Genomic DNA, 22,223 nt, shown 5'->3' with positions numbered 1-22,223 from the left:
CCCTACCCCAGACCCAAAAGCCGAAAAACCATACCCTATAGGGCGGCACATACCCGTATAGCAAATATAGGGGAGCCCCACCCCCCCCCCCCCCCCCGGGATATATATGTTCATATATATGCATGCAGCATGCATTTACAAACATATGTTGACTTCCTGTGCGATTTTTGCGTGATCTGAAGCGCAGCAGGCAGGTGGTGTCTGAGGAACACAGAAAAGTTAAGTATTTTGCAAATGACTGAATATCGGTGAATATCATCCATTAGCAGATATTCCAAGCCATGTCTACATAATAAATAACCTTGAATTCACAGTATGAATTTTAACTGTAATAGTCTAATACATGAATAATTCAAACCTTTTTTTTTTGTTTTGTTTTGTGATTGGCCAGACGAAATATGAAAAATATCCTTGGATAAGGAATTCGGTTCTATCTCGCTGAAAAAAAAAAAAAAGAAAAAAAAAGAAAAAGCAATAGATTTCAGTGAATAATCTTTTGCAAGACTCGAGATAAAGTTGGTGTTTCTTCTCAAAATGAAAAAGGTAAGCTTATCTATCCGATCTATCGCTTAGTTTTAATAGTATATACCCACAATTACTTATAAACAAAATAGTGTCTAAAGAACAGTTTTAAAGCAGTACAATACATTATTACGATCCCTTCAAAAGTGTGTCTCTAACCGGTTTTTCTATAGTCATACTAAACGTTTTTGATTGGCATTTTTACAAACTATGTGAAGTTGGTTGAAGTTAAATAATTCTCACTAGAAATTAGTCTTTGTTGAAGTTGATACTGCTGTACGAGTATTTCAGATGAATTAATGTTTCTATGGCAATGATACGCAAGAAACATTAAAATCAGCCGGAGCTTGAATATCGAATTGTACACGAATCCGATGAGACCAAGAAAAGCAAATACCAACATGCTAGACTTCTACATTGGGCAAACAAAATTTAAAAGGATCAACGAATAACAAATTCTGTATGTCCAATCATTAGTAACTCGCAAAATTTTTGATTGTGTATCAGTCCAGTTCGGGTGTTTAAATGATTCACTCACTTTTCGCTTGAAATCCAACTTTATAAACATTTTTATAGGTGTTAAAAATAAATGAATGAAAAAAATGAAAATGAAAACCAAAATCTATTTTAATGTTGAATGAAATATAAAAAGGATTGCATATTTCGCCAAATATATTTGCCATTTATTTAGCTTTTCCGGCTTGTACGATTAGAGAAAAAGGAGTGCATATTTGTGTTGTTGAGAGACGTGTTCTTATAGAACTCGTAATATAGTGGTGCTCCACAATCCCTGTTGTTTTTAGCTTGGCTTTTCTCCTAAGAAAACATCTTAATTTAGTACAAAGTTTCGCTGCCCTCAAAAGGGTAAAAGGTTGTGCTGTGGGAGATACTGGGTTTTTGCGTTTTAAAGTTTTCGCAACCAATTTTAATGGTGAAAACTCACATCTGTGAACTACTTGTCCTGGTTAGCTTGAAAAACTTTATTGAAAATTAGTAAACATTTTGACCATGTCGGCCTTCGTCCGGCGCGGCAGTACGATAAATAAAGAATAATAAATGGAGAGTGCTAAAGAAATCGGCTCGTAAGTCCTAGTAAGTGAAATATGACAAAGGCTAAGAGGCAATGTTTGTAATAATCAAACGTATATAATCGAAAATTGGTGGCCACGTTGAAAAAATCTATTTTGTTCATAGTTGGTCCGAAGATGTGGAATACCACCTAGATAAACGTACTAATGTTGACTTTGGATAATTTCACTTTTATTTTGACGAAAACGTGAAAATCGAATTAAGCCGTTGGCGCCCTCATATAAGTCTAAATCGAAGGTGAAAATGGTAGGTCTGAGAAAGGCGCTCGCGTAGAAATGAGGCAAAATTGAGAAGATCTGTTTTTGGAATATGGTAAGCGAAAGATTAATGATTTGAAACGCGAAACGCGTGTGAAACGCGTTCTAATAAGTGGACAGGAACTATTTACAATCTACATTTTTCGACTTCTCAGATATTTAAATTTCACCCTTTGCAAAGCGCATTTTCATGTGCACCGGGTGTTCGGATTTATCCGAAATTCCAGCCATAATACCTTCAAATGTTAAGCTAAGTCATATGTGAAAATCAGCTTGGGTTTTTCAAAGAGCGCTTTTATACGAAGCTCTCGAATTCCGAGCGAAATTTGGGTTGTTTATGGGCTCGGCATCCGATGAAACCTGAAGAAATATATCAATATATTATTTCTTGGTGTTCAGTTCTTTTATAAATTGTATTTATTTGCTCTTTTTCGACATAAGTTTAAAATACTGTTACTTATAAATTACAATTTGAAACAAGCATGTAAACACACGCATCGACACGATCTATATGATACTTTACAAGCCCATATATATAATCTTTTGAAACTTTTAACTCCAATCCTAAGACATTTTTGTTTGAAAAGTATTATAGTTGTCCTTGATAATTTTAAGATTCTATTTTGCTTTGATTACTCTTTTTATAGTTCATATTCATTTTTATAGTTAGGTCTATGTATATTGATATACATATTGATATGTTTACATGCTGATATCATTACACATTACAAATTATTATCCTTATTCTCGATAATTATCTTATCTCTATATTTATCTTTAGCGCATTTCTAATGTATACATACAGTCAATGTCATTAACGTTGTCCACCGAAAAAAGACATTTAGACATTTAAACATTTACATATTTACACTAAACAAAAAATCACCTGTTTCATTTCAGCCAGCCCGCTGAACTTTAAATGTAAAATTTAACTCGTGAATCGAAAATCCAGAATGCCCCGATACGACCATTTAGTGAGGATTTAAGATGGAGAATGGTATTTCAGCATTTGTTTTATGCCAGAACGTTCGAGGAAACACGTGATATTTCTTTTAGTCTAAATGTCTAAATGTCTTTTTTCGGTACAACACCCATTGCAAAAAAAACAAAACAACAACATTAAGATAGTATGGTAGTGCGTTAAGACATATGTATATGAAATATTGTCCACATTTTCGCTTCGACACGAAAAAGTCTGTACGGGCCAAGATTAGGGTTTTTAACACAGTTATAAAAGGAAAAATTATTTTGGTCTCAAATAACATAGCGCATCATAGATATTTTCTGCTCTTGAAATCCGGGTATATTTTTCTGTTCTCTCAGACACTGCTCATTATAAGTTTTGAAAGTCGTTTTCCCCAAATGATTTTTAGTGTCTTGAAATAATGAAATGATGCTTTAATACTAGGCCAAATACCAATATCGGGCAATACTTCGCTGTTTAATACGAGGCCATCAAATATGCCTAATGTCGGCCTCTTCACATAGTTGGCCGAACGCCCAATCGGCAAAACAATCGACTGTGCGATAAAAAAAAAAAAAAGGGACAGCAAAATACGGAACTAAAAAAATATCTTGATCACCGTTGTTGCTGGAAGAAATATTAAATGTTGACGTTACGTTGATACTAAATTACGTTGATAAAAGTGAAGGAGAAGACTAAACAAAAACAACAATTAATTTATCAACGAAACGTCACCATCAGTGATTCTGACAAATCTCTCTGGATTATTAATCCCGGTTCGTACTACTTGTGTTGATAAAATATTACAATACAAATAAGGACACAGGTCGAAGTTATCACCAAAATTCTCGTTTGTCGACAATGCCGGAGCTGACATTTTTTATCTGAGGAATGAAAGAAACCGCGAAGGCCTAAATTTGATTGGTTGATAAGAACATAGTCATGGCAACGGTGATATGTTCACATGTGACGGATATGATATCTTCACTAGGAACTTGTAGATGAATTGGATCACCGTAAAGAGTTTTGTGAAACTGACGTTTCGGACGTTAGTCCTTCGTCGGAGTAAGTGATATCTTCACTTAGTAGAATGTACGGGATTTTAGACACCGGATAAATCCTGATATTTCATCGATATCTATATGATAAAGTGCATTCACCTTCAACTGTGTTAGCCTAATTCATCACATTTGTCTAGGACTTTCATATTCATCTTGTTCTAGTTTCAATTACCTTCATCTATGTTTATTGGCCTCCACCTGGGTTTATTAGTAGTTTTTTCATTCACCTTCATCTGGGTTCATAAGCCTTCATCCGCCTTCTCCTGTGTTCATTTGCCTTTATTTGGGTTTATTAGCCTTCATCTGGGTTCGACTCTGGGTTCCATATTAGCCTGCATCCACCTCATCTGGGTTCATTGGCATTCATCTCATGGGTTGATTAGCCCTCATCTGGTCTCATTACCCTTCATCTGGGCTCATTTGCCTTCATCTGGGTTCATCTGGATTCATTAGCCTTCATCTGAATTCATTAGCCTTCATCTGGATTCATTAGCCTTCATCTGAATTCAATAGCCTTCATCTGGATTCATTAGCCTTCATCTGAATTCAATAGCCTTCATCTGGATTCATTAGCCTTCATCTGGATTCATTAGCCTTCATCTGAATTCATTAGCCTTCATCTGGATTTATTAGCCTTCATCTGGATTCATTAGCCTTCATCTAAATTCATTAGCCTTCATCTGAATTCATTAGCCTTCATCTGGATTCAATAGCCTTCATCTGGATTCATTAGCCTTCATCTGGATTCATTAGCCTTCATCTGGATTCATTAGCCTTCATCTGGATTCATTAGCCTTCATCTGAATTCATTAGCCTCCATCTGGATTCATTAGCCTTCATCTGAATTCATAAGCCTTCATCTGAATTCATAAGCCTTCATCTGGATTCATTAGCCTTCATCTAAGTTCATTAGCCTTCATCTAAGTTCATTAGCCTTCATCTGGATTCATTAGCCTTCATCTGGATTCATTAGCCTTCATCTGGATTCATTAGCCTTCATCTGGGTTCATTAGCCTTCATCTGGATTCATTAGCCTTCATCTGGGCTCATTTGCCTTCATCTGGCTTCATTAGCTTTCACTCATCTGCATCTGGCTTAATTAGTCTCCAGTTGGTTTGGTTAGCCTTCATTCAGCTTCATCTAGGGTCATTTTAGCCTTCATCCACCTTCATCTGCAGGGTTCACCATTTTTGTTTTTGCGCTAGATGCTCTTCAAATAAATCAATTTGTAGGATTTATAGCGATTGAAATAAGGTACCATAGCAATATTGGTAGTTGTAATGGTTCAGAGTATGAAACAAAACTATTAATGGCGTATTTATTCTGATATATATTACGAAGCATTTTTATTTTAATCATCTCAAATAAATATTATGCGGCTCAAAAATATCGCTTTTGATTCATTAGGAGGAAAAACGTCGCAAAATGGTCCAAAACCCAAGGATTTTCTGAGGGAGGACTGGGGGAGTTAATCAAAAATCGCAATATTTTCAAATCAAAAAGAGAAAAATTTAAATTTTGTCTTGAATAGAATAATTACTTATGAAAGGGAAATGTCTAAACTGTGTAAGTTCAATGCTTATAATCATATGCACAGAAAAATGTGCTGTTAAAAAGATTGACTTACCTCAAACTGATTACTGGTATACATGGTTATACTCATGGGAAAAATTTAGGGACTGTTCATTAATTATGCCTTGGGGGGGAGGGCTGGAGAAAAAGTAGGGGGCTTATTGAAAAAAAATCACACAAAGAATTGGAGCTTTAATAGCATTTGCTGACTTAGGGGGGGTTGAAACAAATATTTAATATTAGTACTCTGGCTATTGCAAAAAAGCTAAATTTGTCACAGCGTTCAGTCGAAAATGGCGATATCAGTTTGCCAGCCACAAGTCTGATAGCAACATTAATCTAGATTTGCTCCATTGGGATCCCTGTGTGTTAAATGCCTGAGCATGCAATACTTGTGTTCAGCGGGGATTACCAATCAAGTACTTGTTCAAGAAAGATGGCGCCAGGAACTGTACTGAATAACGATTAGTCTATATTTTATTTAGCGATCGAGTGCTTACCTTTGGATCGTCTTGGGTGGTGTTATTTTTCAAATTATCAACATCCCAGAAGGTAAGATTTTTTAAGTATCGATCCTTTTTATTTATATCATGGTTGATATCATTTTCGATGTTTTTTGTTTGTTTTTTAAAACAAACGGCTAACATACAAAATGAAATAATGTGACTATACCTAATGCATTCTGCAACGGATTTCAAAAATGCGCCAGTTTCTGCCCAAATTCTAACAAAATTGAATGTCCGCGTGAGATACCAAGGTGCAATATTGAAAACTGTTTCACTCATCTGAATCACTTTATTATATCATTACTCTAAAATCGGCTTACCATAAACCACGAAACGAAACGAAACGAAACGAAACAATAAAATTCGAAACGAAGATTTCGCATTTTACAGATCTTTAAAATGCGAAACCGTCATTTCGCATTTTACACTATATTGAAATACTTCAACTTGTGGCGCCATTTTGAATGCACAGGGACCCCAATCGAATCATAATATATGACAGCACAAAGTAGGCCCACAAGAAGAAAAGCGAGAAAAGGATTCAATTTATTTCTAGTTTTTTTTTTCTTCAGAAAAGCATGCAGCACAAACTATGCATAACTAACATAAACATGTGGTTAAGTCAAAATTGATACTCAAAGTGATATTCATGCTAATGACATTTTTCTAGTACAGCTGTTATTCAGCACCAGACGCACCAAACTGTTATAACTCGACGGCAAAACTTAAGGAAAACGCTTCAAAGAATTTTAAACGCCATACTTCTCTTACCTCATTAAAATAAGTTGAAAAGTAAAACCTTTGGCGCTAAATTTTTTCTCTGGTGTCATATATTAGAGGGGGGTTGGTAACGTTACCTTGCATATAGGGGCGCCTTGCATATAGGGGCACTTTCCATAAAAGGCCATCGGTTGAATGATATATGATATGAATTGTATACTGCTGCAAACTAAAACATAGAATATATCGAATAAGGTTGTGTGAATGTAAAAGATTGAAAAAATCAAACTAAAACATGTACGATTTACAAGAGTCTATCCGTGTTTTGAGACCGGTTTTAGCGAGAGTGTTTAGCGATCACTGCCTGAATTAAAAGCACGTTAAATCTCGCAACAATCATGTATTCATGCAGGGGTTTATAAACATCTATTGACTACTAGTGCTGGTTGTATTACATGATTCATTTACAAGGATCTCTTTTATCAAATATAAGCCGAAAGCGCCATTACAGACATAAACTTCATAAACCAGTCACGTAAATATATCAGAGAAATGTTGAAAACCAAATTCGAAAAATTAACTTTACTGCCATGAAACAAACACCGTAGTGATCTACAGGATTAAGTGGTATCAATGTAAAAGTTTCAAGAGAAATTGATTCATTATTGTAATCTAGGGGCGCCTACTTACGTTACCTTGCGTATAGGGGCGCCTACTTACGTTACCTTGCATATAGGGGCGCCTGCTTACGTTACCTTGCATATAGGGGCACCTACTTACGTTACCTTGCATATAGGGGCGCCTACTTACGTTACCTTGCATATAGGGGCGCCTACTTACGTTACCTTGCATATAGGGGCGCCTACTTACGTTACCTTGCATATAGGGGCGCCTACTTACGTTACCTTGCATATAGGGGCGCCTACTTACGTTACCTTGCATATAGGGGCGCCTACTTACGTTACCTTGCACTTGCATATAGGGGCGCCTACTTACGTTACCTTGCATATAGGGGCGCCTGCTTACGTTACCTTGCATATAGGGGCGCCTACTTACGTTACCTTGCATATAGGGGCGCCTACTTACGTTACCTTGCATATAGGGGCGCCTACTTACGTTACCTTGCATATAGGGGCGCCTACTTACGTTACCTTGCATATAGGGGCGCCTACTTACGTTACCTTGCATATAGGGGCGCCTACTTACGTTACCTTGCATATAGGGGCGCCTACTTACGTTACTTTGCATATAGGGGCGCCTACTTACGTTACCTTGCATATAGGGGCGCCTACTTACGTTACCTTGCATATACCATACCACACACTCATTTCCCGTGTTTTACGAACATTTTCATAGAGGAATTACAGAGTGATAATACACGAATGTTCTTAACGTCTTATTTTTTTTCTTCTTTTGAGTAAGTTTGTTTTTGTTGATCTCCTTGAGGTCCTAACTTTCAAGTCTGCTTGTGTGCAATAAAAATCGTTGTTATTCATGCACTCTTTCTCATTTATTTCGTCGCGTACAATGAATAATTTATCAACACTGCTTACAGCCAGACAATTTTACTTGTGAAGCTAGCTGTATTTTCGCTTTCACTCGTAACATAATCCGGCTGTAATATCTAATCATGATAATCTATAATAATAATATCATAGTAATAAGCTTCATTTGTATAGCGTCTATATCAATAATTGTTCTAGGCGCTTTACAATCGATGATAATAATCCATATTATAAAATATAGTATATATAATGTAATCTATTTTTATTATACATCTTTATCGTAAATGTTCAAGTACTCGAGCGTTTTATAACACGGGGTTGATATCATGATCAATAATTGTATAATAGTATGATAATAAACGTATAATATTAAACAACCTGGTTTGACAAGATAGTTAATATGTTAACACTGTTCAATACATTGATAACGACATAAATCCGTTGTTTTTCAGCTTGATATGTAGTAGATGAAATGGAAATTGCCCTCATGTGAAGCCTACTCCAGAATACCTTTTACCAAGTCAAGTGGCAACACTAGTCTACCATACGCTGAAAAGGCAGCGATCTTGATGGTTACAAAAATGATATGTGCATATTCTTTTATCCCAATGTGACTGTTATTGACTTACATTTTTTAACCAAAGACGAAAAAATAAAAATAAACAAAATATTGGAGCTCATAGTGTCATTTTAAATATTGTTCATCAGAAATTATGATTTTTATTCACGATAAGCCACTTCATGACAGCTTCATGTATATTATCAGCCGAGCTCATTCTCCGTACAGCTCACGATAATTAAAAAATGGTTCATGAGAAGTAATATTCCGCGTTCAAAGCAAATTTCAAAAAGATTCGAAATAAATTCAAATTGAAATTAAAAAAGGAACGCGATTTCACGCTAATACCGCACGCCCCTGTTTAATTCTTAAACAAACCATACACTTCTGGAACGTGTATGGGTTGCCCAATGTGCTGGTATCTGGAGCTTGTACCGTTATTTGGGAGGGGGCACTTTAGAACATTTTTTGTGTATCTTTCTTTCAGTACTTTTTTCAGTACAAATTTATTCAAACGTGTACACCTTTTAAATGGTTTATTTTAATAAAAATGTACCGCTTTCGTATATCTTTTAACCAGTGAAGTGGAATGACACTCGATTAGTAAAACTAGACAGATGCGGTTTTGTAACAGGAGAAAACAGCATTGCGTTACTAACGTCACTATTAAAAGATTTTTACTTAGTTAATAGGCTCCATCTAAAATTGCACTGACAACAAAATCAGTGATAGATTGTGGCTATTCTACTCAAGTTTCTTGTAAAATTCTGAATTTAGAATTTAAAAATCACAATAAATTCAGCTTTTACAAATTTTTTTCTTTCTTACAACGTCAATAATCCTACACTTTTCATAGATTGTAAGAATAAATTCAAATGATTAGAAAAGGTACCTTTTTATTTAGTGTTTTTTTTTTTTTTTTTGAATGGATGTGATGAAATTTCCTATCTTTTCTCAAGTTTAGTCCTTTAAAGGAAATTCGAAAAGCAGATAAAAAGGTACTTTTTTTGCGGTCACTAACTACATAATTATTGATTCCAATAATTGAAAACGCAATGCCAAATAATTTTTCCCCCGTGTTTTTTTACTTGTTTTTGTTATCGTTTTGTTTTGTTGTTTAGCTGCAAAGAATACCGGACCACGAGCGCGGGCAGATATTGAAAAAAATACCGCCCGCTCAAACAGCAAATCAGAACGGAAGTTTTTTTAGGATACCGAACCGGAATAAAATAAAAACAAAATATGTGAATTGCAAAAAAATGCGGATTCTTAGAAATATTATTTAACCGCTCATTAATATTACTTCTAACTAAGGAGAGCCTAAAGTCACAGCCTCAGCTGCGCATGCTGTGCCAGCGTATGATTCATGAATCTATGAACACGTCATTCAAATCCATTTATGTGTGATCTTGCACAAATTTGCCATTTCGTAGAGCAGACCATAGTTTTTATAAAGAACAAGGCATTTTACGCAACCCAGGGGGAAAAAATGTTTTGTTTTTTGAAAACAATAATTTTCACATCTATTGTTTTTACTATCCGCCTCCATATTGTCCGACCTGATTCTGCTACCTGCTCGCTATTTTCCCCCTACATTCTGATCATATAGTTGATGAGGAAGCAAAACTCCAGTTATTTATGCGCATGACAACCGGGGGAAAAATCGAAAAAAAAAAAGCTATTAACTAAAACAACCTGCGCATTTCAATAACGCCTGTTCATAGCAGTAACAAAAACTCGGAAACTCATCGACAAGTTCCGTTTTTTGTAAACGTTTCCTAGATGCACGAGGCGGTATATCAATCTATGAGTGTCAAACCTAAAAAGCAAAAAAACAACAACAACAAAAGAATCAATATTATAACACCTTAGATCTATCTCCTTCTCTGTCTACCCGTATGCAAATTAAGCTGTTTTCCGGAAATCAGTCCTCTCTCGTAGCCAATTAGAATTCTACGCTAGGTACCCTATTTTGACGAAAAAAATCAATGCTGTCATTTGGCTGCTTGGTACGTCCAATGAAGGATTTGGGTTTCAAGAACACTAGTACAAGATTTTGAAGAAACCAAGATGGATGGTTGTAAGTATATACCATTGATTTCAATCAGGGGAGTAAACCCCTGGACAGAAAATCACCAAGAATCAGGGGAGTAAACCCCTGCACAGAAAATCACCAAGAAGCATTTCTAATGGAAAGAAATCCTTAAGATAAAACAAGAAAAGAAGAAATGTTGGGAAAAAGAAAAAAAAAAAGAAAGTTGTATGAATACTAAACGCTGGCGACAATGAGTCAGGTGGTACCTGATGATATCCTTCTGAATATATTCAGATTAATATCTCGTGTGTGAGAGGGGACCAGCAGCCATGTATATCATTAGATTTATTTGTCATCTATAGTCGTCTTTGTTATTCTTTTGCGGAACAATAAATTCTTTTTGTATTTTTGATCACAAATGGAAAAAAAAAAGAAAGGTAGTCTTACAACAAAAAATTAATGTAAGTAAGGCGCCCCTATATGCAAGGTAACAACAGGGAACCCGACTTTTGGAACTTTTTATAACTTTTTTTGCTCTTTAAAGGGTTTCTCCTGGTAAGATCAGTTTACGGCTACATCAGCTGTAATCAGATCTGGTTTATTATATAGATATCGATGAAATACCAGGTTTTCTCTAGTGTTTAAAGCTTGATATCTTCCACCAGGGGAAAATACCATATCTTTCACACGTGAAGTTGTCGCTGTTGACAATAAAGTAATAAAGAATTTTTGAGCTTTTGTTTTATTTAAGTTTCATCGATATCTATGTAATAAATAGAGGATAGTACATGGCCGCGCGGAGATACGAATTTTATCTTCTCGTGTTTAATTTAGATTTCTCTCTCGTTCGCTGCGTTCAATTGAACACTCGAAGAAAAAATTCGTATCTCCGCGCGGCCATGTCCTATCCTCTATTTATTCTTTATGGGACGCCCGATGTGTACATATGTAACGCACTTTCTTAAAAGCAGTCAAATGAAACGAAGCAAAAGCAATCAAAGTAATAAAGGGAGTATCGGTTTTATTTTTAAAGATCCATGAAGAATATCAATTAATAAAAACGCCACGAAATGTTTGCCCAGTAAACGAAGAGGTTTTATTTCGTTGAACTCAAAAATGATACAATCCTATGATATTTAATTTATGTGTGTTTACCTAACCAGTTGCTCAGACCGCTTACTCTCATGAAACAGGATGTATCTTGTGAAGTCAACTTTGAAACAAAAGAATTTGACAATTTTTGATCTTAATTTGAGTCGTTCAATGTTTTCCGCCGCCCAATATGACGTACGTTTATGACTCGCACGAGAGACCGCAACAAGAGCAACAAGAAGGAAAGGGATATTGAGCGATGTAGCTGGGAATTCATTGTTTTTTACGGTAAAGGCAGAAATGGCAAAGCATTTACTTTTCACTCCAAATCACTGTAATGAAACAAAAACGTCCAGTAGTTTGTAATTACTTCCTTTCTAATCTAATTGCTTGCTCTCTAATCTACCCGGCGCCACAATAATCTGTTCCTTTGCAAGGCGGCAGAGCCTCTATGAAAGCTCTGCTAAGAGAGAAAAAACCCTGTAGAATGCAGCTTGCGGGAGATGCCTTGACGTTTCAATAAACGAACTATAAATATTAATTATTCAGCTTCACGAAATACCCATGATCAGTAATAACGGCACCACAATTTGACTCTCTTGGGAATGCTTGCAAACCATCAATATGCAAGGTAACGTAAGTAGGCGCCCCTATATGCAAGGTAACGTAAGTAGGCGCCCCTATATGCAAGGTAACGTAAGTAGGCGCCCCTATATGCAAGGTAACGTAAGTAGGCGCCCCTATATGCAAGGTAACGTAAGTAGGCGCCCCTATATGCAAGGTAACGTAAGTAGGCGCCCCTATATGCAAGGTAACGTAAGTAGGCGCCCCTATATGCAAGGTAACGTAAGTAGGCGCCCCTATATGCAATGTAATGTAAGTAGGCGCCCCTATATGCAAGGTAACGTAATTATGCGCCCCTATATGCAAGGTAACGTAAGTAGGCGCCCCTATATGCAAGGTAACGTAAGTAGGTGCCCCTATATGCAAGGTAACGTAAGCAGGCGCCCCTATATGCAAGGTAACGTAAGTAGGCGCCCCTATACGCAAGGTAACGTAAGTAGGCGCCCCTAGATTACAATAATGAATCAATTTCTCTTGAAACTTTTACATTGATACCACTAAATACTGTAGATCACTACGGTGTTTGTTTCATGGCAGTAAAGTTAATTTTTCGAATTTGGTTTTCAACATTTCTCTCATAAATTTACGTGACTGGTTTATGAAGTTTATGTCTGTAATGGCGCTTTCGGCTTATATTTGATAAAAGAGATCCTTGTAAATGAATCATGTAATACAACCAGCACTAGTAGTCAATAGATGTTTATAAACCCCTGCATGAATACATGATTGTTGCGAGATTTAACGTGCTTTTAATTCAGGCAGTGATCGCTAAACACTCTCGCTAAAACCGGTCTCAAAACACGGATAGACTCTTGTAAATCGTACATGTTTTAGTTTGATTTTTTCAATCTTTTACATTCACACAACCTTATTCGATATATTCTATGTTTTAGTTTGCAGCAGTATACAATTCATATCATATATCATTCAACCGATGGCCTTTTATGGAAAGTGCCCCTATATGCAAGGCGCCCCTATATGCAAGGCGCCCCTATATGCAAGGTAACGTTACCAACACTGCTGCTATATTATGATTCGATTGGGGTCCCTGTGCATTCAAAATGGCGCCACAACAACACGAGTTGAAGTATTTCAATATAGTTTATAAATTTTAGGCTTTTGGTACGTGGAAAGTTTACACTGTTCTTCCCACTGAGATTCAAAGTAATCTCTAATTTTCTAAGACATGGAGCTACACAGTTTTCATCTAATTTCGTGAGTAAGCTTACAGTTAAACATGAGATCGCAAAGCCTCAGGTTACAGTCTGTCGTTTCGCATTTTACAGATCTGTAAAATGCGAAATGACGGTTTCGCATTTTAAAGATCTGTAAAATGCAAAATCTTCGTTTCGCATTTTATTGTTTCGTTTCGTTTCGTTTCGTTTCATGGTTTATGGTAAGCCCTAAAATCCTATGTAAGCAACTATTGTATTATTTTCAAATTCTGTTTCCTGTCCAAATTAAAGATTATTTTGGATCGTTTCAATTCGCATTCTTTTGAGGGAAAACTATGACTTATGGGATCAGTCTAGTATAGTTTGGGATGATATAATTAATCTGCAATGGGGGCTTTGCACCATCACGTGATGGCAGCCATGACAGGAGACAGCAGCAATTGAATCTGGTTTAATCTGGTTTACACAAGAAAGAATTCAGTTTCCCAGGGGAGAAAGACTCTATTGTTATGCCTCCTGTCATGGCTGCCATCACGTGATGGTGCAAAGCCTCTATAGGACTACATGTCTGTCCAATTTGGAAATAATTGGATTCAAAAAATTCCTTTGACTGCCAAATTGGTCTCAGCCTATCAGCCTCTTCCAATGTTGTCAGTTCTCTGAATTTTTTTCATCCAACTATTTCCAAATTGGACAGCATGTAGTCCTATTACATATACTAATCTAAGTGTCTAGTCATTCTAGCACTTTTGCACTAATTGGAGACTTTTTTCCAGTCATACGCACAACCACTACACTCAATTCATGGCTTTCACCTATGTCATCGAAAATTTTCCGAGGACTCTTTTTTAAGACACAGCTTACATTTAAGCTGAAACAGCAAAAAAACTACATATCTCAGCCAAATTCCAAGCTAAAAGAAGTCAGTTTAGATACGGAGATAAGATGCTGATCATTAAGTTGAAATGTATGTGTCCGCCATCTTTTTTCAAATCACGAAGGTTGAAAATCACTTTTATATTGCAACCACTTCAATGTTTTTATAACAATAATAATCAAAATAAAATTAACAATCATCTACTAAGTTAAAAACGTAGTATTTCAATTGATGGTTTTCACAGCCACCATGTTGGATGAATTTAACAAAAGATTTGTCATTAGTCTCCTTTGTTATGTCATCCAACATGGCAGCCGTGTGTTTTGTTAATTATTTAATTCTCTTGGGAATGACTGAAAACCAGCAATAGAATTTCCCTGTTTCTAATGCTTTGAAAATGTGTGACAGAATTGCGTGACAGAATTTGATTCGTAATAAATCGAAATCCAAACATCGAATAACACAAAGTTTTTTTTTGTAAAGCTAAATTTTCTTATAACGGTATAACATCACATTCAACAAACAGTTACGTGGAGCCAAGAATATTCTTTACACAAAACGCTCAACTGAGAACCCTTAGCCAACCCCTCTTAGCATAGGAGGAAACAACACATCAAACTCAATTCATATATGGTGTCCACAGGGCTAGAAGTAGAATCTGTGGAAGACAATGGAGGAAACACCATTGTCAATACAAGTTGCAATGATTCAGTTATCAGTAATACAACAGTGGAGCATTTCGATAGTTTTATTGATGATGGTTCAAGAACTCTCCAATGGTGGCATAATTGCTCAGCTGGTGCTTTATGCAAAAGCTTTCTAGCTCCTTGTGTTGACCTCCAGACGGACAAGAGCGGAGTGCAGCACTGTTTGAGAGCAATAAAAGGTAATAACAATGTGATGAATAATGTTTAAATAATTAACATTTAAATATTGAAAAAAGAGAAAGTTAAAAAAATGAACATCCACTAAATATGCATGTAGTTGCATACAAATGTTGAATGGTCTCTTTCCTCCTTATTTATCTGATGCCTTTAACATAATAATTATTAATGCTAGAAGTAGAAATAATATACTTTATTATATAATTACCAATGAAATATCTATTTTTCTCTATTTCGAAAAATTGATATCTTCACACGTGAAAATAACACGTTATTTTCACGTGTGAAAATAACACCATTGCGATGGCTATTCAAAAATACACGGAAAGAATTGCCTGAAAAAGCCAAAACATACTTCATTGATAATTATATAATAAACAGAATATTACATGGGCGCTTGGAGATACGAAATTTATCTTCGAGTGTTGAAAATCTCTCACTCGTTTGCTGCACTCACTTGTGAGAGATCTTTTCAACACTCGAAGATAAATTTTGTATCTCCAAGCGCCCATGTAATATCCTCTATGTCACATTTCTAAGGTCATACACCAATTCAGCAGAAAGATTGTTAAACTATTTAACTGTCTTCCCTCAAATGTGTGGTTAGCATAATCATTATCATTATTATATATTAATTATAATAATATATAATAATCTTTATATATACAGTGGAACCCCGTTAATAAGGACACCGTTGGGACGGACAAAACTGTTCTTATCAACGGGGTGTCCCTATTAACCGAAGTGTCAGAAAAACAGCTGAAAACACATTTTTAACCATTTATTTTTACTGTACTGTAAATCTTGAACTACAGTGGTCAATATAACAGCCTAAACTGGAACAAAAAATGCATTACTGTATAAGAACTACATTTGCATTTACTGCATTGTATTGTATAATTTAATGTAAAGACTTCTGTGATATTTGTTTGTTTACTGTTTACTTTTTACTGTACTGCAGACTTGCAGCTACAATGTTCATTACAACAGCCTAAACTGAAACAAAACTGTACATTGAAACATTACTGTACAAGCACTACACCATTTCTGTACTGTACTGTACTGTGCTGTATAATTTCATTTAAAGAAATCTGTGAGTGTTTTCCTGAACAGAGTTCAAAATACTTGGATTGAACCAAACTTAATTGAACATCTCTTAAAATCCGGCTAAAATCGAGCGTTATCTATTTCATTATGGTGTAATAGCAAACTATACTGCAATGATCAGTGTGTTGTCTGTTGATATGCAAGAAACTGACAATATGATCCGTATTCAGCTCATTATATCAATAAGCAAATACAGTAAAGAAGTCTTCAAATTTCAAGTGTCCTTAATGCGGGTTGTTTATGTATGCAAAACTGTCATTCAGGTCCCGGGTCCTAGAAATGTGTCCTTTGTACTTATTAACGGGTGTCCTTATAAAGCAGGTTAATTTAACAGAAAATGTATGGAGCTTTCGTTGGGACTTTGAAACGTGTCCTTAATAACGAGGTGTCATTATTAAGCGGGTGTCCATAGAGCGGGGTTCCTGACTGTACTTCCTTGGATATAAACAATTCCTGGGAAACCAGTTTACATTGTGACAGTCATCGAACCTGTTCACAAAACTCTACGGAATAGTCTTGAGATCTTGTAGACCAAAATATCGTGAATGTTTTTGAACTGTTTTTTAGTTCTTTGATAGTAAAATCCAAAAACTCTTTGCTTACTTACCTAAGATAAAATGGCTGCCATTTTTTCCCCTCAATTTGCTTCAAGTTTTGCTTCAAATTTTCTTTAAATTTTCATGATAGAAATCTGTCATCTTATTGCCTTTTTATCCCGTTTCAGTCGATGGTAACTTTTCTGAGTGGAGCAACTGGACAAGATGCTCTGTATCATGTGGCAATGGTACGCAAAAACGTAACCGTAGCTTTTCTAAACCAACACCGGCATATGGTGGTAACAATTGCACTGGCAATCATTCTGAGATACGTTACTGCACCCAACTGGATTGCCCTGGTAGGTGTTTTAGATGTTTGTTTACTACTTAATGTTTTGTTGTTTTAGGTTGTCTGCAGCTGAATCCAAAAAAAGAAGGAAAAAAATATCATCAGTCAATGTTTTGACAAAATGATGTTTTCACCCAAAACAAAAGAAAACAAAAGAGAAAAAAGGGGACAAAATGAAACAAAACAAAGAGAAAATTAAAAAAAAAAAGGAAAGGAAAGACAATACAAAATATAATCTTTACTTTTGTTATAACAGTTAATGGCAGGTATTCCTTGTAGTGGTTGATAACAATTGTTTTTTATTCTGTTACAGTCGATGGTAACTTTTCTGAGTGGAGCAACTAGACAAGATGCTCTGTATCGTGTGGCAATGGTACACAAGAACGTAACCGTAGCTGTTCTAAACCAACACCGGCATTTGGTGGTAACAATTGCACTGGCAATCATTCTGAGATACGTTACTGCACCCAACCGCATTGCCCTGGTAGGTGTTTTAGATGTTTGTTTACTACTTAATGTTTTGTTGTTTTAGGTTGTCTGCAGCTGAATCCAAAAAAAGAAGGAAAAAAATATCATCAGTCAATGTTTTGACAAAATGATGTTTTCACCCAAAACAAAAGAAAACAAAAGAGAAAAAAGGGGACAAAATAAAACAAAACAAAGAAAAAATAAAGAAAAAAAGGAAAGGAAAGACAATGCAAAATATAATCTTTACTATTGTTATAACAGTTAATGGCAGGTATTCCTTGTAGTGCTTGACAACAATATTGTTTTTTATTCTGTACAGTCGATGGTAACTTTTCTGAGTGGAACAACTGGACAAGATGCTCTGTATCGTGTGGCAATGGTACACAAGAACGTAACCGTAGCTGTTCTAAGCCAACACCGGCATATGGTGGTAACAATTGCATTGGCAATCATTCTGAGATACGTTACTGCACCCAACCGCATTGCCCTGGTAGGTGTTTTAGATGTTTGTTTACTACTTAATGTTTCGTTGTTTTAGGTTGTTTGCAGCTAAATCCAAAAAAGAAGGAAAAAATATCATCAGTCAATGTTTTGACAAAACGATGTTTTCACCCAAAACAAAAGAAAACAAAAGAGAAAAAAGGGACAAAATGAAACAAAACAAAGAGAAAATTAAAAAAAAAAAGGAAAGGAAAGACAATACAAAATATAATCTTTACTTTTGTTATAACAGTTAATGGCAGGTATTCCTTGTAGTGCTTGACAACAATATTGTTTTTTATTCTGTACAGTCGATGGTAACTTTTCTGAGTGGAACAACTGGACAAGATGCTCTGTATCGTGTGGCAATGGTACACAAGAACGTAACCGTAGCTGTTCTAAGCCAACACTGGCATATGGTGGTAACAATTGCATTGGCAATCATTCTGAGATACGTTACTGCACCCAACCGCATTGCCCTGGTAGGTAATTTATTAGATACTTGTTTTGTTTATAATGTTTTGTAGTTTTATGTTGTCTGCAACTGCATCCAACAAAGAAGGAAAAAAAATAGTCATACAGTTAACCTAACAGTGGCTTTTTTTGTTATTCAAGTCGATGGAAACTGGACTTCATGGTCTGCTTGGTCTGTCTGTAGCAAACCCTGTGAATCTGGCTCCCAAAACAGCACTAGGACATGTAGCAACCCAGCTCCACAACATGGAGGGAAGGAATGTAAAGGAGCAAGGAACAGATCAAGATTATGTAACACTTTTGCCTGCATAGGTATAGTATAAAAGATTTCTTATTAATAGCAATGGCGATATAAATTACCAAATCAAAATGTAATTTTTTAATCGCAGCTGCTGAGGTAACGGTTTTGGTTCGCTTTCCTGATGAAAACTGGGATGAAGACTTGAAGGACTTGAGCAGTGATGCAAGTCTGCTTCTCAAAGAAAAGATTCTAAAAAACGTGAGTTTATTATATAAACATGTCTTTGATTTATCAACCCTTTGGGAGGATACAGTAGCTGGTCTATTCATATTCAAGGGAATTGGAAGAGTGTATTCTTAGGTGGTAAAGTGATAGAATAAAAGTGCTCTGCATAAGTTATTGCCAAATGCTGTACCATGTAATCTGGATACCTTTTGTTCTAGATAAAGAAAAAACTGGATTATTTCTTAGTTATTCTAGGACTAAAATGGTTATAAAAAGGGGGATTCTCTGCCTTCATAGTAATTGGCTCATTCATACCAACAGCTGAGGTTGTTAAGGATTTTTGTTTGTCTTGGTATGTCAAACTATGCACATGTATGATCAAAAAAATTCTTATTAACATTTTGATAGTTAAAGAAGATATATAGTGGAGAGAATCCTGTATTAAAGATTGAAGTTCACTCTTTCAGGTATGTATGAACTTACGCTAGCTATAATAGAGAATATGATTTCAATAATTTACTTATGCCACTGACAGACTGAACTTACGCTATATAATGAATGCAAGATATCAATATGGTAACTGACTGACTGACTGACTGACTGACTGACTGACTGACTGACTGACTGACTGACTGACTGACTGACTGACTGACTGACTGACTGACTGACTGACTGACTGACTGACTGACTGACTGACTGACTGACTGACTGCGCTAGAGGTGAATCCATGATTTAAAAAAGGGGGGTTCCAAAATGGCCACCAAGTATGAAAGAACTGGTGCGATTTGCTCCACATGCAGGGGGGTTACAATTTTATTATAGACTCACAAAGTGGAGTTTCATGGAGGCGACACCCCTGGATTTGCCCCTGCTGACTGACTGTTCATTTTTGACAGATTCCTGATTGACTGACATCGGACTGACAGACAGATTGACTGATTACCTGACCAAATAAAGAATATTTGCTTCCTTGATATCTTATATAATTATAGTTGAAAACTGATTTGTTATAGTTAGAAAAAAAGCTCTATTAAATCTTAAAATGTTGTATTTTTAGCAAAGGCAGTGTTGTTTCCAACTTCACCATCATTTATAGCACCATGGAATCCTTGCAGCTCATCATACTACAAGAATGGATTGAGAAAGAGGGTTTCCTCGATGTGATGCCTGTACAAACTACTTACATTAAAACATCTAAAGGTAAAGCCAAACTCTAAGTAAAACCATGTGACCTTTTCAACAATAAATGGGGCGATTTTTTTCAAAATCATCTGGATTGTCAGAATATTAATATTCACTTTGAAAACACATTTTTATTTGGTAAAACTAACGTTTCAGTGAATAATAATAATAGCTAGAACACTAAATGGAATCTACACAAAATGCAACTATGATGAGACATATCATCAATAAGTCATATTTTAGTGTGTACGTGTAACCGGCGGCAAGGCGCTCAGCTATGAATCAGATTGCAAGTGGTTTTGACAAAAGAATTTATTGAAAAATTCACACAACTTTACATCGTAGAGAATTCCTTGTCTTGATATGTGCAACGTCTTCAAGAACTTTTACTACACTGATTTAAGCTTAGTTTGGGCCTATTTTTATGGAAAAACCTGCATTCTTAAGACCTTACACATCCTATGCAATGTTGCACGCCCTAGGCGCAAACAGGATGTCCCAAACACGAACTTACGTAAACAAGCGCCAAACCTAGGCATGACTCACTGTAATGTAATTACGTACGGAAATTATTTCTTGCTTACGCATTTTCCACGCAAACAGTTAACTAAAGAATTACATTCCTATGTGTACACGAGGCATTCCTAATTAAAAATATAGATTTATGACTAAATAATTACTGTCCAAAATAGTGTCTTTTGACTCTGTCACACTTGCCCCTCCTTTTTGTTTGCTTCGTCCTCGAGCAAATTCAGGAACAATGATACGCAGGTGGACTCGTCAGTGCTGAAGTGCGGATCTTGGAAGATTATAGAGGTTGCTGTGTTGGCCTGCCGTTGTCCTTGTGGAACGTCGGAGTACAGGTGCAGCCAGTTCTTCCTCAGACGCATCATCACTATCATCATCATCATCAGGTTCAGCTGGTTCTGTCATTGGTTGAAAGGCGATTGTCATTCCTCCAATGTCATCTTCTTCATCTGATGATTCTGGCGATGCAGTACATGTTTGTCTAGACCTGTCAGCTTGCTTGTGTCGTCCTCGTATCTCCAGCATTGGTCTTGGACACACTTGCATTTCTCCTTGACTAACAACTTTATCTCCTCCATGTCCATCAGCTCTTTCAACGACATATGTATTGTTGTCTCTTCGTTCGACGATTTTGTACACTTGGTTGTCCCATTTATCTTGAATCTTGTTTCTTCCTCTGACTTTACGGTTGCGAAGGAGTACTCGCTCTCCAACTTGTAGTGGTTCGGCCAGTGCTCTGCCCTTCTGGTCATGGATCTTCTTTCTGACGGTAGCAGCTTCCTTCAAGTTTTGTGTCACAGTGGTATAAGCTTCTCGTAGACGAGTCTGGTGCTTGGTAATCCATTGCTGGTTGTCTACTGTCACTTGTCTGTCATCATCAGGAAGTAGAATGTCCAAAGGTAGCTTTGCATCTCTACCAAACATCAGGTAGAAGGGTGAGTATCTAGTCGTTGCATGTGGCGTAGCATTATAGGCGTAACATAACTCTTTCAGGTGTTCAGGCCACCTTCTTTTCTTTTCTGCTGGTAGAGTTCTTAGAAGCTCATGTAGTGTACGGTTGAATCTTTCGCACTGCCCATTTCCTTGAGGATGATAGGGGGTTGTCCTTGACTTCTTAATTCCATACACTGCACACAACTCCTTGACTAGTTCTGCCTCAAATGACTTGCCTTGGTCAGAGTGTATTCTTCG

General features: G+C 36.3%; 1 protein-coding gene across 2 annotated transcripts; it reads left to right on the top strand.

Annotated features, from left to right (window-relative positions):
* Positions 1-478: 478 nt before the first annotated feature.
* On the top strand, positions 479-17,882 carry LOC148911399 (thrombospondin-1-like). Of its 2 annotated transcripts, XM_089029611.1 has the most exons (5): positions 479-543; positions 5,951-6,017; positions 15,202-15,444; positions 17,274-17,444; positions 17,748-17,882. In XM_089029611.1, the coding sequence occupies exons 1-5, from the start codon at positions 535-537 to the stop codon at positions 17,777-17,779; spliced, it is 522 nt and encodes a 173-aa protein (XP_088885737.1). In that variant the 5' UTR covers positions 479-534; the 3' UTR covers positions 17,780-17,882. The 2 variants fall into 2 exon arrangements, 1 of the variants encoding a protein (XP_088885737.1); XR_016119726.1 differs by lacking the exons at positions 15,202-15,444; positions 17,274-17,444; positions 17,748-17,882 and adding an exon at positions 8,649-8,871 and having other exon boundaries at positions 522-543.
* The last annotated feature ends 4,341 nt before the right edge of the window (positions 17,883-22,223 follow it).

Source organism: Actinia tenebrosa, unplaced genomic scaffold (genome assembly GCF_029948245.1).
Source record: "Actinia tenebrosa isolate PJP-AT-01 unplaced genomic scaffold, QUT_ActTen_1.0 PGA_scaffold14__42_contigs__length_11649687, whole genome shotgun sequence".
In the NCBI taxonomy this organism is placed as follows: domain Eukaryota; kingdom Metazoa; phylum Cnidaria; class Anthozoa; order Actiniaria; family Actiniidae; genus Actinia; species Actinia tenebrosa.
The sequence above is the reverse complement of the archived record's forward strand: the minus strand, read 5'-3'. Positions and strand labels throughout refer to the sequence as shown.

Coding starts and splice junctions, on each gene's coding strand:
- LOC148911399 (XM_089029611.1), top strand. Junction 15,445..17,273: donor CTGTTTGAGAGCAATAAAAG/GTAATAACAATG, acceptor ATCCCGTTTCAG/TCGATGGTAACTTTTCTGAG. Junction 17,445..17,747: donor CACCCAACTGGATTGCCCTG/GTAGGTGTTTTA, acceptor ATTCTGTTACAG/TCGATGGTAACTTTTCTGAG.